General features: G+C 38.9%; 1 protein-coding gene across 1 annotated transcript; it reads right to left on the reverse strand.

Annotated features, from left to right (window-relative positions):
* Window positions 1–3708: 3708 nt before the first annotated feature.
* Window positions 3709–8926, reverse strand: FGG (fibrinogen gamma chain). The gene is made up of 10 exons (XM_003205351.4): window positions 8765–8926; window positions 8627–8671; window positions 8014–8197; window positions 7819–7912; window positions 6759–6889; window positions 6077–6210; window positions 5772–5956; window positions 4852–5129; window positions 4324–4490; window positions 3709–3936 (listed from the first exon to the last, which is right to left on the reverse strand). Exons 1-10 carry the CDS (start codon window positions 8849–8851, stop codon window positions 3922–3924), a joined length of 1320 nt encoding a protein of 439 aa, XP_003205399.2. The 5' UTR covers window positions 8852–8926; the 3' UTR covers window positions 3709–3921.
* Between the last annotated feature and the right edge of the window lie 4552 nt (window positions 8927–13478).

The following is a 13478-nucleotide window of genomic DNA, read 5'->3' on the forward strand; positions in this document are numbered from 1 at the left end:
TGTCGCTGATTTACACCTACACCATCAAAATCTGTTTTTGTATGACTGGAGATTTCTATTATATTTAAAGCTTAATCTTACCTGTGCATACTTGAAAAGTATTGTTTATTTCAATTTCCCACAGCTTTGTGAATTGTTCTGTTGAATTCTGGGCAGTGCCACTAATACCATGATGCAACAACTTCTTCCCATTTCAGAAATGGAACAGCTCAGCTAACTTTAGCAACGAATGTCCAAGCAGACTCCACGTTATCTTTGCTGTCTGAGGATCAGCTATCCATGTCTGTGCTGTCCATAAGGAAGCTCCTGCACTCAAAGCAGACAAAAGAGTTACGCACATAAATGCTATGCCATTTTAAGCTGTCCTAGCATGTAATTTTGTAAAAGGGTTATTTTTATACTATTGTGTGCATTGGTTCAATGACACACATGCGTACTCCACTGCTGATCTCAGCAGTGGCAAGACTGAAGATGCCTTCCCAGTCCAAGTCCAATGCAATTTAGTTCACTCTGTTGTAATGGTGCTGTGGAAGAATTATAATGATCTTAAAGAATCATAAAAAGCTCAAGCAAGAAAATGCTTAAAGGACAAAAAGATCACAATGAGAGGAAGACTTGCAGGATTGTGATGAGTTATTTAAAAGGACAGAGTTAAATGAGCTATATGCAATATCTGCTGGTGTCCACAGACAGTCTCCCACTTGCACCAATGAGTTCTAATTTGGCTTATCAAAATCTCTGCTTGAAGATCACACCTTGTGCCTTTGGTGCTCAGGAGCACAAGAACTGCACATGCAATCCCTGTGTGCCCTCCTTGTGTGTACAGTCACATCATCTGCTGTACTGTTGTGTCGCCTGTGGTGCTCCTGCCCAACACACCCTCTTCCCGACTGCATGTAATATGGACAGTGCTGCTGAAAGCTGTGCATTCTTTTCTGCCAACTGTTTAAAATGTCAAAGATTTTCCTACTGTGCTCATCACCCAACTATTCCAATGCCAACCGCTTATTCATGGAACACTACTTTACCTGTTTCACTGCTGCAGAAACCTGGTGAGAAGGCTAAGTTCTGAGGTAGTTTGTAGCTTTTGGGATCCATTTTGATACTCTGGGTCTTCAGAATAGTCTGTATGTGCAGATACCACTGACATCAGCTGTAGCTCTCTGCTTAACACTGGGGCTCTGGAGCAGCCAGCTTTACAATGCCTGAGTGGCTGCGAGGGCCCACTGATGACCTTCAATCATGAAAAAACTTAAGCTCTGGTCCAAGTAAAACTCAGTCAGCAGGCCTAGGGGACTGAGTAACTGGTAACTGGTAAGTGACCATAAGGATTAGGTTAACCAAGAGGGCTTTCCTGCTTTGTGTGAAGGGGATTGCTGTGTGGGGCTGGGGTAGAAGAGGAGCTTCTCAGACTTTCCAGTTGATGGCTGAACCTGTGCCTGACCTTCAGCCTGTACCTTTGCTTTCTTGTTGCAATCATCCAGTCACTTCTCTGTGTGTTTGTTTATAAAGGTTACAGGCTAAGAGCTAGATAAACTTTGGGTTTACCTTTAATTCATGATCAAAGGACAGAAGTGCAGTTTACTGCTCGGCTGCCCTACTCTTGGCAGGTTGCCACAGCAATAGTTGAGGAGTCTGGGATTTAGGGCTGATTTGTGAGCCCAGGATGTGAGCCAGAATGACAGAACCCCAGAATGGATGAGGTAGGAAGGGATCTTTGGATCCATCTGGTCCAATCCTCGCTCCAACAGGGCCAAAAGGAAAATATTTCTGCTCCCAATTCCTATGCTTTGTGCTACAGTGGTCTGACAAATAGGAAGGGTGACAGCAAGCATAGGGTATGAAAGGAAGGCAGTGGATAGCACCCAAGTCCTGTGATGAAATCTCAGGAACTCAGAGGGGGATAGATTTGCCTAAATATAAAGTGCTATGCTATATTATGTACGCTATGCCCTGTAGGCCTTGTGCAATTTTAGACTGATTTAGGGAAGATAAATAAGATCTTTCAGAATACAAAACAGAGGCATTAAGTCAAAACACAATGTATTTACTTGTAAAACAAAGAAACAAACAAAAACAAACAAACAAACCCACAAAATGTGAGAGCATTAATTTCTCTCTACGAGACAGAAGAAACAGAAGATCTGTTCAGGTCCCTTTCTGATAGTTCCATGGTTGGAAGCAGTAGAAAAAGATCTCCAAAAGGCATGATTCTTGACGGTGTTCTTTCAAGGCCCACAGAATATACCTGCAGTGTCTGGCAGACCCTGTCATGAGTCCTGGCACAAGACTTCTGTGAACGATCAGGCTTCTTGGATTCAGCAGCTCTAACCCTCCATATCTCTAGTCCTCTCCAAAGAGGCTCAAAATTATTTGTGAGACCTCAGAACACCAATCAGCAAACCAAATGAAAGAATGAGTTAGTCTTAGTTCTGATTAGCAATCCATAAAATGCCAGGTCACACCAGTGGAATATTTGTTTTTACAGCATATCCTCATAAAATAAGGCATTGCAGCAAAAAGAGTGGGAGAGCAGTTCAGACCTAGAGAAATGCGGATTCAGAGATCAAAGTAACAGAGTAGAAAGGAATACTTCTTAATTCCATGTTGTACATATATAAATAAAACAACTTTTAAAGTCATATCATAGATGGAGTTAAACTGAAAACAGAAAGTGAAAGTGGCTTGGCCACTCAAAACGATATATATATAAGCAATAAGTGGATAGCAGCTTGTTGTGCTGTAGACATTCAGACTCAAGCAAAGCAGCTTGGCTGCAAACTAGACATAGACCTGCTCACCTCAGCAGGAAAAGTGTCAAGGTGGCATAAATGGCCTTTGAGGTCCATCTTACTTGTGTAATGTTTCCCTGTCTCTAAAAAAGCCATTTAAATGTGCTATTCAGAAATGCCAGGTGAACTCCTGGCTATTCAATGGTAGCTAAAAATAAAGACTAGGATGCTTTTCTTTATGTATCAGCTTGACATATATATTTCTATTCTAGCTCTCTCTGCATATTTTGTTGATTAATGTATCCACAAAAGTAATATGATTTTCTAAACCCCTTACCCAGAAATACTCATCAAACATTCTGAGTGATTACATTCAGACAGCATCTCAAACTCTGCTTTTATTGATCTGTGCTGTCAGTGTGGGTCACTGAAAAATTATTACCACACATAGTAAAAGCAAATGGAACTAAAACATAATTAATTAATACTAAAAATGATATTAGTTTGGTCTGAAAATGATGCTAAAAAACATTAGAATAATTTAATAAGTTTATAAATGTGGTATTCAGTTATAATACTTGTACAGTGTAGTATTATGTGCTATATAGAAAACCAAACATTTATTTTGAATAATATTTGAGAAACCTGCTAATATGCATGCTGTTGAGTAAAATACCTTTGTCATTGATAGTACACTTCCTAACCTGCTGTATGTTTGCTCAAGCAGCTCTAGCAGTAAACTAGGTCCCTTTCAAATGTACTTTGATCTGTGTCACAAACTAAGAATTTCATCAGAAAACAAAGTGAAGACTGTTGAAAGCTAGCCACGTTTTATGGAGAAATAGCTCCAACACACACTTCTAAATAAAGAGAAGGAATAACTGAACCAGATTTGATCAGAGTATCCTTCCAGCAGTCACAGTGTTTACTGTGTTGTGTTTGGCCAATAATAGAACATAAATAGCAAACTCAGCTATTCTGTGATAATCAAAAATTTATTGGGAATGTGTACAGAAAAAATAACCATGTAAAGAGGTAAGCACTGCTCAAGGAAAACCATTTGGCATTTTATAGTCAGTGGCATTTCACAACACTGATGTCCAAACTGTGGAAGGTGAGATAAGTTCAGTGTCGAACAAATAAAAGATTTATTTTCTCCATCCAGGTCAGTCTTTATTAAATTGTCCTTTTATGAGTCTCCAACCTGGAATAGAAAAAAAAGAGAAAAAAAGACAGTATTTGAATGTTTTTCTAAAGAAAGATGAAGTACATAAGGCTTAATTATGATATGTTGACTGTGTTCATACATATTTATACTAGTTGGAAATTTAAAGTTCAGCAATTAGAACACATGAAGACAAGGAATTATTTGCAGTCCTGGGACTATCTACTTATCTATTTGTTAAAAGAAACAGTGAAAAGGAAGGTATACTAAAATCAAAACGCAAATATTTCTGTGATGAAATGGTAAACAAAGCTGACGCATCCAAGATGCAGTAGATACAACATTTCAGCTGTCCATGCTTTGTACTTGCAATTATAACCATATTTTGTTGTTATTTTAAATATCTCCTCTGTCCAATGTTCAAACCTGCTTGATGCTGCCTGAGTGCTGCTGTCCATCTATTGAGAGTCTGTTGAATGGGATGATTTTCATTGTAGTTTTCTTCATGGAGTACCACCGGTCACGCCATGTTGCCCATATAATGCCATTGTCATATGAATCTGAGCCAGCATCTTTAGATGTGTACACACCACCTAAAAGTAGCAATTTGAGCAAAATATTTAGTTGTTTCTAAATCATTAATGTGCCCATCCCTTACATAGTTGTGGCACCAACACCTCTGTGACATCCCTGGGTACACTAACACACTGCACACAGTGTCGCTCTCCCTCTCTTTGCTTCTATCAGGGCCAAGAATTCCATTTTGGGCTGGAGAACTGCCACAAATTGGTGTCAATATAAACAATTATTGAAAAGAATGCACTACATCAGCTTTGGAAAAACCAGATGACAAAATATTCTCAATGAAAGTGACCCATTTTCCTTTGACATTGAAATGTGATGTCCTTTGTTACATTTGTCCATGTGAAATTAGGTATTTAGGAGATATTTCACCTATATAATATTGTCCATTGAGGTGACCAGCATGGCATCTATTCATCCACCATCCAGATCCATCTTGCTCGGCACAGTTGCCCTCAAAGTTGTCATTGTCATTATCGTAGGTGCTGAAGCGCATGCCATTATGGTAGGTATAGGATTTGTCACTTGGATCATCTCCAAAATTAAAGCCGTCAAAGGCATCTCCAGCTTCGCCACCAATAAAGTAGGCATAGGTCAATCTGTACTTGTCTTCTTCAGTTCCCACTTTGAATACCGCATAGTCAGCAGTGCTATTAACAGAGGATAATAGTGAACATAAGCATGCTGCATTCCTAGTATGTGCACAAATGAAATATACATAGATGTTAGAACTGCAGAAAAGGGATTTAAGCCATCTTAGCATGTAATTTTGTAAAAGGGTTATTTTTAATCAACCGTGTGAATTGGTTCAATAACAGACATCCAATCAGTTTTTGTCATCCACCATTAGATGTGTTTTTTTGACTCTACTGTTCTTTAGTGATGCACAGAAGACCTACATTACACACCCTCTTATGTGTTTATCTACCAAGTTCCTACTGCTTAGGCTTGCTCAAGTCATGAGGAAGTTCTTGGTGGAAGGAAGAGACAGGTATCTCAAGAAATAGGAAACGTAGTAAGCCCTCCTGGAGAATGGAAGGCATAACTGAGGAAACTTTGAAGAGGAGAAACAGATTCATTCTGCCAAATCAACGAGGGCTTCTGGCATGTGGCCTTCAGACATGTACATGTGAGGGCTGCTGTCACAGTTTTGAGTTCAGGAGCCCGTGCATATCTTATGCATCTTGACATATCTAATAGTGCCACTCTTTTTTTAAATCTGTACAAACTAACAGTACTGGAAAAGGAGCAGGATTTAAGATGCCATTTTCAGAGGTTTCATGAGCAAATACCCTTTTTTGCCAGACCAGTCCTCCAGTTCTATTCGCAAGGCATATGGCAGAGTGGACTGCGTAGTTATTAAATGAATCTTTTCATTGCCCAGCCAAAATTCTGTGGTGTCATCTGGAGACAGATGGCCAAATCCTTCCTTGTACTGGACCCAATTTCTCCGGAAGTCCTCACTCCCATCCAATCTCTATAAAACAACAACAAACCAACCCTCAAAAAAAACCACGTTATGTACTTCAGGTAAGCAAATGAAAACAGCACTTGATGCAGTACACTTCCTTATGATAATAATACACTAGTGACATACCCTCTGTAATACCGTCCAGCCGTTGCCATATGTGTCAATCTCACAGTAGACTAGGAAAGGCTGCTTAGCTTTTTGAGGCTTGATGAAGTAAAGACCACTTTTTCTTGCACCTTTATTTGCAATATCTTGACAATCTGAAGTAAAGATATTCAAAGGATTGTTACTAATCTAGCTATAGTTCTATCCTCACACTCTATCCTCACATTTGATATGGCAACTTTCTCAGTGTAAGAAATTCAGTTAATTCAAATATTGTTTCAAAGTTTGCTGTTTAGTCTAAGTGTTTCAATGTAATTGTCATAAAAAAAAAGTACTGAAGGTCACAGGACTTGTGTAAAATCATTCTATGATTCTATAGAATCATTCTATGATTCTCTGAAAACGAGAACGTTATTTCACATGGAATTTAAGCAACTTACGTGTAGAATGCAGTCATAGCACCAATTTCTACAGCAACAAAAACAGCACTTCTGGAGTTAAGTTTTTCTAAGTGAATCAGCAGAAATGTGATTGTAAGTTATCTTCCTAAAATTGATCCAAGCATTGATTCCAAACCTTGCAGTCTTACATCTTTGCACAAGTCTATGGCCCTTAAGATCACAAAAACCTCATCACTGCAATGCCAACTGGCAGTACTTGTAACTGAATCAGACCTCCACCATACAAGGAGCATTTTGTGCACCTCTTCCAGTTGTCTCCTGTATTTCAGCAGTATCTTTGCATGGTTCCTGACAGTGTGACTCGAGTTGAGAAATCTTTTGTTTCAGCTGTGTGATCTTGTTGCTGTTCATTATATGCGTATCTGTCAACTGTCTGGAGAGAGAGAGACAAAACTAGCTTGTTTCTTCAGCTGCTTCTTACTGACAGTAATACATGTTTACCTGCACATATGCCCGACTGAGTTAGCATGCTGCTACATATGTCCCTGCAAAAGGGTTGATTCTCTTAGCACTGATATGTAAAGTTGAGTAAAACAGCCAAAATGAGAATGTACATACTTAATCTCATGTAATTAATTAACTAATTAATTAATTACACAATTAATGCATGATTGTAATGCTGTGGAATGTATTCCTTTGCTCTCGTTAGCAAATTATAAATTATTCTTCCGTAAGTATGGAATTTTACGTAAATTACATAAACTGCCTGAATGATCAGAATGTTTAAATCATATTTGATATAATGCTATAGAATTAGAGATTTTGCTACTTTCAGGTCAATAAAAATAGCCTCAAATTTTAGAAAAGTTAATGAAGTTTTCAATTCTATTTTCAGTGTCGGTTTACTGAAGACCACTACTGAGTTTGTAATAACTTATGAATTATACCTATGCAACTGAGCTGATTTTCTCAAATATATGCAACAAAATTAATCAGAATAAATGATTGTACAAATATTTTGTAGACTCTACAAATGCATATTAATAAAATCTCCATAGCTCATGAAAAAAGAAATTATCAGTGTCTAATGAAGCAAAAGAAACGCAAATAAAACCATTGCCAGGCTTCCTGACGTTCCTATCTTTTATTTGCACAATTAATGGATAACGCTGATGAACCAAAAATGCACTCTCAGATCCTCATGATTGCTCTGTGTCTTGTAAGGGAACTTCTAATGACAGTGTCTAACGGTCAACATAAGCACAAAAACCTTATCTGAGGAAGCCATAACTATTGTTAGTAAAAGAAGAGAAAGAAAATGATTTGGATTATAAAGTGCTATGAAAGGTGAAAGATACCTACTGTATAGTATTTTCATGAGCCAAAATAGTGTTTTCATATCTGATAATTTCTTCAATTATTTTCTTGGACTTTTGAGTCAAACTCTCAACTGATTCTGAAGAATAGACAAAGGCATGAAATTATTGCAGTTTGGCAAATTAGAAAAACAAGACAGTGACAATTTGTTCAATTATGTAGCTATTTTTATATTCTCACGTGGTAGTGTCTGCTTCTCTGCAGGATAGATGGTTTTGATGTGTTGAATCAAATATTCTATTGATCCTGTGGAGTTAGTAGCTTGCTGCATAAGTCTCTCAATTTCTAGCAGTTCACCATCCGTAGTGAGACGGTATTTGTTAAAGAAATCTGCAATGCCACAAGTTGTGGGGCAGTAGCTACCCTAAAGAGAAAAGAATAATAATAGTTAGTGTTTCAGTAGCAAAAATGGACAACAGAATATTTGGGCAGGAGAACAGTTTGTACAAATGATTGCAGGGAAAAAAAAAGCATAGACATTTGCCTCTGTTTGCAGTAGTACATAATTTATAGAGAGGTTTTAGTTTCACGCTGTATATATATCCACACATGGAAAGAAATTTGTACATGGTGTTACTTGTAGGGTCTTTAACATACTTTTATCAGCAGCATAGCTGCCTTTCTCAGCAGATGTTCACCGCTACCAGTCAAGAACAGATTTAAGCACAGTGCATTTAATGAGCTTTGAAGCTAACAATGAGGATCTAATGAAGCTACAAATGGCAGTTACTAAGTGGCGTAGGCAGGCTTTGACTAGACTCTTAATGTAAAAGGAAATGGATCCGATACTTACAAAACGCTCATCTAATATGCAGCAGTTTTCTCTGGTAGCAATGTACTGAAGAGAAGAAACAAGAGCACTTTCAGTGAGTTTTCTCCAGAAGCATTCTAAGCACTGACACGTTTTCTAATACTCTGCACCTTCACTTACCGCCATGCTGGTGGAGAAGAGCAGGGAGAGGAGATGCCCCAGAGGCACCCATCTGCCCAGCTTCAGCCCCATCTCACTGGGTGCCATCTGTACTGTCAGCAGCTGAAAGTGTTCTCCCCAGCAGCCGAGGCAGCACCTTTATGGGCTGCCAGATTTGGCTCCAGAGCAGGGCAGCAGAGGTTTAAGGGAGCAGTTGGAGATGGGGGCGGGCACGGTGAGGTAGCGGGAAGAGGTGGAGTAGGGGATGAGGTGGATTCCCAGAATTTGCACGCATCTCTTACTCCTCCCATTTGCAGAACTTGCTTTCCACTCTATCTGCTTTATCTCTGATCCAACTGGGTCTTAAAGGAGGCAGAAAGGTGAAACAAGGTGTGCAGAAGCTGTAACATGAGCACAAGCAAATGCACACGTGGCTCTTGATTGGGGGCAGGCAGAGTAGTTACTTAACTTGCACAGGGAAAAGCAGAGGTAACTACCTAATTACATGCAAACACATATCCATAGCCTAAAGTTAAATATTAAGAATATTTCATGCTTGTTTAGTACCTTCCTTCTATAAGGCAGAACATACTTTTCTAAGGCATTCAGTATCATTCTTCCTATTTGGCAGTGACAAAACTCAGGCAGAGAGAATTATAAGGCCATGTCAGGCAGTGGAATATCTGGAGAAGCCGCCCATGGTCTCCTTTACAGGCAGGGAATCTTCTCTGCCCTCTAATTTAGGAAGCCTGTGTGAATGACTTGGATCAAAGCTGCCCTGCCGGGAGCTAGCCCTTCCATCCCTGGATCAAACAGCTTTCCTTTCCAATCACCACAATTGGGAAAGAACGTTTGCAGATAAAAATGCTGTCTCCAGGGATGGTGACTGGCTCCGAGTTTGTGCTTGTACTCTGCCAGCAACTGGGTCAGGTTAAATCACAGATGTCCCCTCCAGGGCAGATGTGTACATAGTGGTTGGGACAGAATATGTGGGCTGCAGAATTCAACTCAGGTATCCCTTGTTCTTACACAGAGTAAAGAGCATACTCTTCTCCTTTGTCACTGAAAATAGTCCATGTAGATCTGAAACGCTTTCAAGGGAATACTTCATCATGGAACGTAGTAAAATTTATCTAGCATCCCTGGATAAGAATTTCAGGATTTGGAAAAGATGACAACAGTCAAGTCTGATAGAGAGCTATATTGGTTAATTTTGAGAAAAAGTTCCAAACATTTTAGGATAAAAATGTGACAATGGCTGCGATGAAATAATTTCAATGTATAATGCAATAATTTTTGCTAACGTTACCAATATCTTATATAACAATAACAAAGCTTACTTGTTGTTCATAATTCATTATGAATTTTCAGTGTGGTTCTTGTCTTACATAAAATTATCATCACATAGATCTACATTCATGAAGGAATCAACCTAAACAATTTACTTAATGATTACCAAATATCTTTAAGCTGCACTTACAAGAGTTGTCCAGTTCTATTTTTGGATGTAACCTCTTGTACTTCTTAGCAGAAGATGTAAATATTTAAACCTCATAACATTTTTGTGTGTTTTACTGATGATACAGTCGTGTTGTAGCCTTGAATAATGAATCCTTTCATATCCTTGCTCCCTTCTCTTTCCTTCCATTAATTCACATTGCATGGTTTTGAAATGATTTTTTCCCACTTTTCATTAAATCAAAAACAGTACATGTTCTAATGTGAAACATCAGGGTAGTCTTCTCCTCCTTTTTGTACCATTTTCTCATATAATTCCGGCTGCATAAAGCTGACCCATTTACAAAACAAATGTGTTAGAGACCTGATTTTACCCTTCAGTCTGCCCAACATATGTAACCTCTGTTGTTCTGTTTAGCTTTTTTTTCTTTCCGGTAAGCTTGTTTGCTGATTTGCTAACAAATGAGGAATGATTAATGCCACACAGGCAGAATAAAGAGTTCTCAATTTCAGTTTAACTTTTCCTCACAGTTTATTTTTTGAGTGGGTGGTAAAATCAAATCAGTATTTGTTTAAAAGTGTCTTGTTCAATTCAACTAGTATTTGATTAGTATTTTTGTCAAACAGACACTGGAAAACTATCCAGTGCCTTCCCATTACTCACAGTAAATCACAGAAGTACAGAACAAATATGCATGTATTTGTAAACCAGTTCCTGAATAGCAGATTATTCTTATGACTGCCTTCGGAAAATAACAGTTTTCCAAATGTATGACTCATACATGACTTAAGAATCTAATGTGAGATTTCAGTTCATAAAATTTTCAGAAACGCTACAGTGATCCAGTACATTTTTTTAATTGTTTTAATGGAAACTTGATTGTAAAAATAAATACAAAACATAAATGTTAAAAACCTCAAAAAGTAAGTATCGAAAAAGAAAAAGCCTATTTTGCTTTGCAACCTATCACAAATATGCACTGCCCTGCTTCTACTACTACTAAGCTTCTTTGCTAGGTCAACTGATGAGCAAGTGATAATTAGGATGAGAAACAGAGATGGTTAAAAAGCTACTGCTGATGTTATGCTTCTGGTATGTTAAGAAACACTCTGCTTTACAAATAGCAAAGTGAAAATGAAAAAAAGAGAAGGTTCAGTAAGTCATCTTTCTCTTTCAATATTTGAGTCTTAGGCAAAAGGCAAATGGCAACATTTTTTGCCAATTCAACAGTCCACTCTGTGCATCTGTACTCTTCCAACCTTCCTGAAGAGAAATGCCTAGAGGATTTGGGTCCGTAAATATCAGCTGCCAGTTGCTCTGCATGGGAGAAGCTCTTATTTCTTTTCATTTATGAAATCAGCACAGACATGGGCTATGCTTCAGTTGAAATGAGGCTGAAAAGAGTTCTGTTCCCTGAAAGCTGAGCAAGGAAAAATAATAAAATCCATATCATTCACGGTATGGTTTCATTTGGAGTGCTTTGAAAAGAGTGCAGAAGATATTTTGCTGCATGCACACCATGGATACAGGAACGATACTTGTGTTTTCTTGCTTTTAGGTTTTTCCAAGTTCCAGAGCACAGGATGTTATATTTCAACACAGTAAAAACCCAGCAAACATACTGAAAGCCCCTAAACCATGAACTGGGATCAGTTAAAAATCATTACTGGGCCCTGAGCAGCTTGTACCTTAAATAAGGGTTATTAGGTGCAACACTGCAAATTCTCTCCCTTTACTGATTTACAAAGACCATTTTCAGCTGTTGATACCTTAGAAAAGGTTGGCTTTTAGACTATCTGCAAAAGAGAGATTGCAATGTATGCTTTACCTTGAAGGGAAGAGCAGTGAACTCCATTTGTTAAACAAAAGCATCCACTACTTTGTGGGAATAAGATAAGTAATAAATTCAAATATTTGCGGAATACTTTGTAATTTGTTGAGATGACAGAACCTCATTAAATTAAATAGAGCCTCCTTTATAAACCGAAAAATTTGTTGGTATCTGCTGATAGCTTTGTTTTGGAGAGGAACTTATTTGCAGTGGCATTAACAGACACATAGCAAAAATGTAATAGGTTTCACAATAAAAATGTAGCCTGTGAAATGCATTGCTTGTACTTTCTTGCAGGCAGCAGAAACTTGACTGCCAGAGAAATCCTACAAAAAGCTTATTTGCTTAGGAACGATGCAGTCTGCATTGTCTACCCTGACATCTTGCTAGTAATTCAGGATGATGGCAGGAGAAGGATTAATCTCACATCTCTGTTTACAGAGAGGGAAGCACAGGCCTAAATCTGAGCCATTAACAGCACTCACACAGTAGAAGTAAATACAGGTATTTAGAGTCGCTGAGTGAAACAATGAATGTTTGAACTACGATCAGGAAAATAATTATATATTTATTTATTTTTTTAAATCAGAACCTTTATATTTCTTCAACACAAAAACTAAAGCCAAGTTATTTTCCTTCTCTCAATTTATGAGGGCAAAATGTGTCTCGCAAGCTGTGCATTAAGCAATAGGGCAAGTGGATGTAGGCCCTTACCACACCAGAGAACTATGGCATTTACTAGTATTAAGTATTAAGCTTCTTCCCTCACTCAGAAAGAAGTTTTTACTTGCACCTCTGTTCGCACTGCACGTGGACTTGTCGCTCTCAGCTTCGCTCCAAATCTCACAGCGCTGCCTGATGTCCTCAAAGAGCAACATGCTCTTTCTACAGTTTGTGAAGTCACGGAGAAGCCAAAACCTCAACATTACGGGACATTGCTTCCCACGTCTTCTCTAGAAAAGGTCGTTGGAACAACTTGCCTCTGCTTTCATCAAAATAACCCTAATCTCGTGCAGAAAGTGATGATCTCAGAGTCAATTGTTGCTGCTCCTGATGGAGCCGCTGGCGGGGAAGTCTGTGTAAACATTGTATCAGTGCTCAGTAGTATGAAACCCCAAATATTGCGCTGGAACTGCAAGAAAGGCAGCACGGAACTAACCAGAGAACGCCATAGGTGCATCTCCTGTTCGTCTTTGCCTTGTGCTTCTTGTCCTGCTCGCCAAAATGTTGCTGTTGGAACTGGAGAGGGCCCAGCAACAGGCAGCAAGGACAAGGTCATGATTGTGACCTGCTTCACGAGGGAGCAGTGAGTTAGCTGGCAGAAAGAAAGGATGATGCGGGGGCTCCTCGTCTTGATTTAAGGAAAATCGTCTTTTAACCAAATGGAGACGAACGCGCGGGCTCCTCCGCCGGACACGCGGGCAGACACCGCCACCTGCCGGCTG

Source organism: Meleagris gallopavo, chromosome 4, assembly GCF_000146605.3.
Source record: "Meleagris gallopavo isolate NT-WF06-2002-E0010 breed Aviagen turkey brand Nicholas breeding stock chromosome 4, Turkey_5.1, whole genome shotgun sequence".
NCBI lineage: Eukaryota > Metazoa > Chordata > Aves > Galliformes > Phasianidae > Meleagris > Meleagris gallopavo.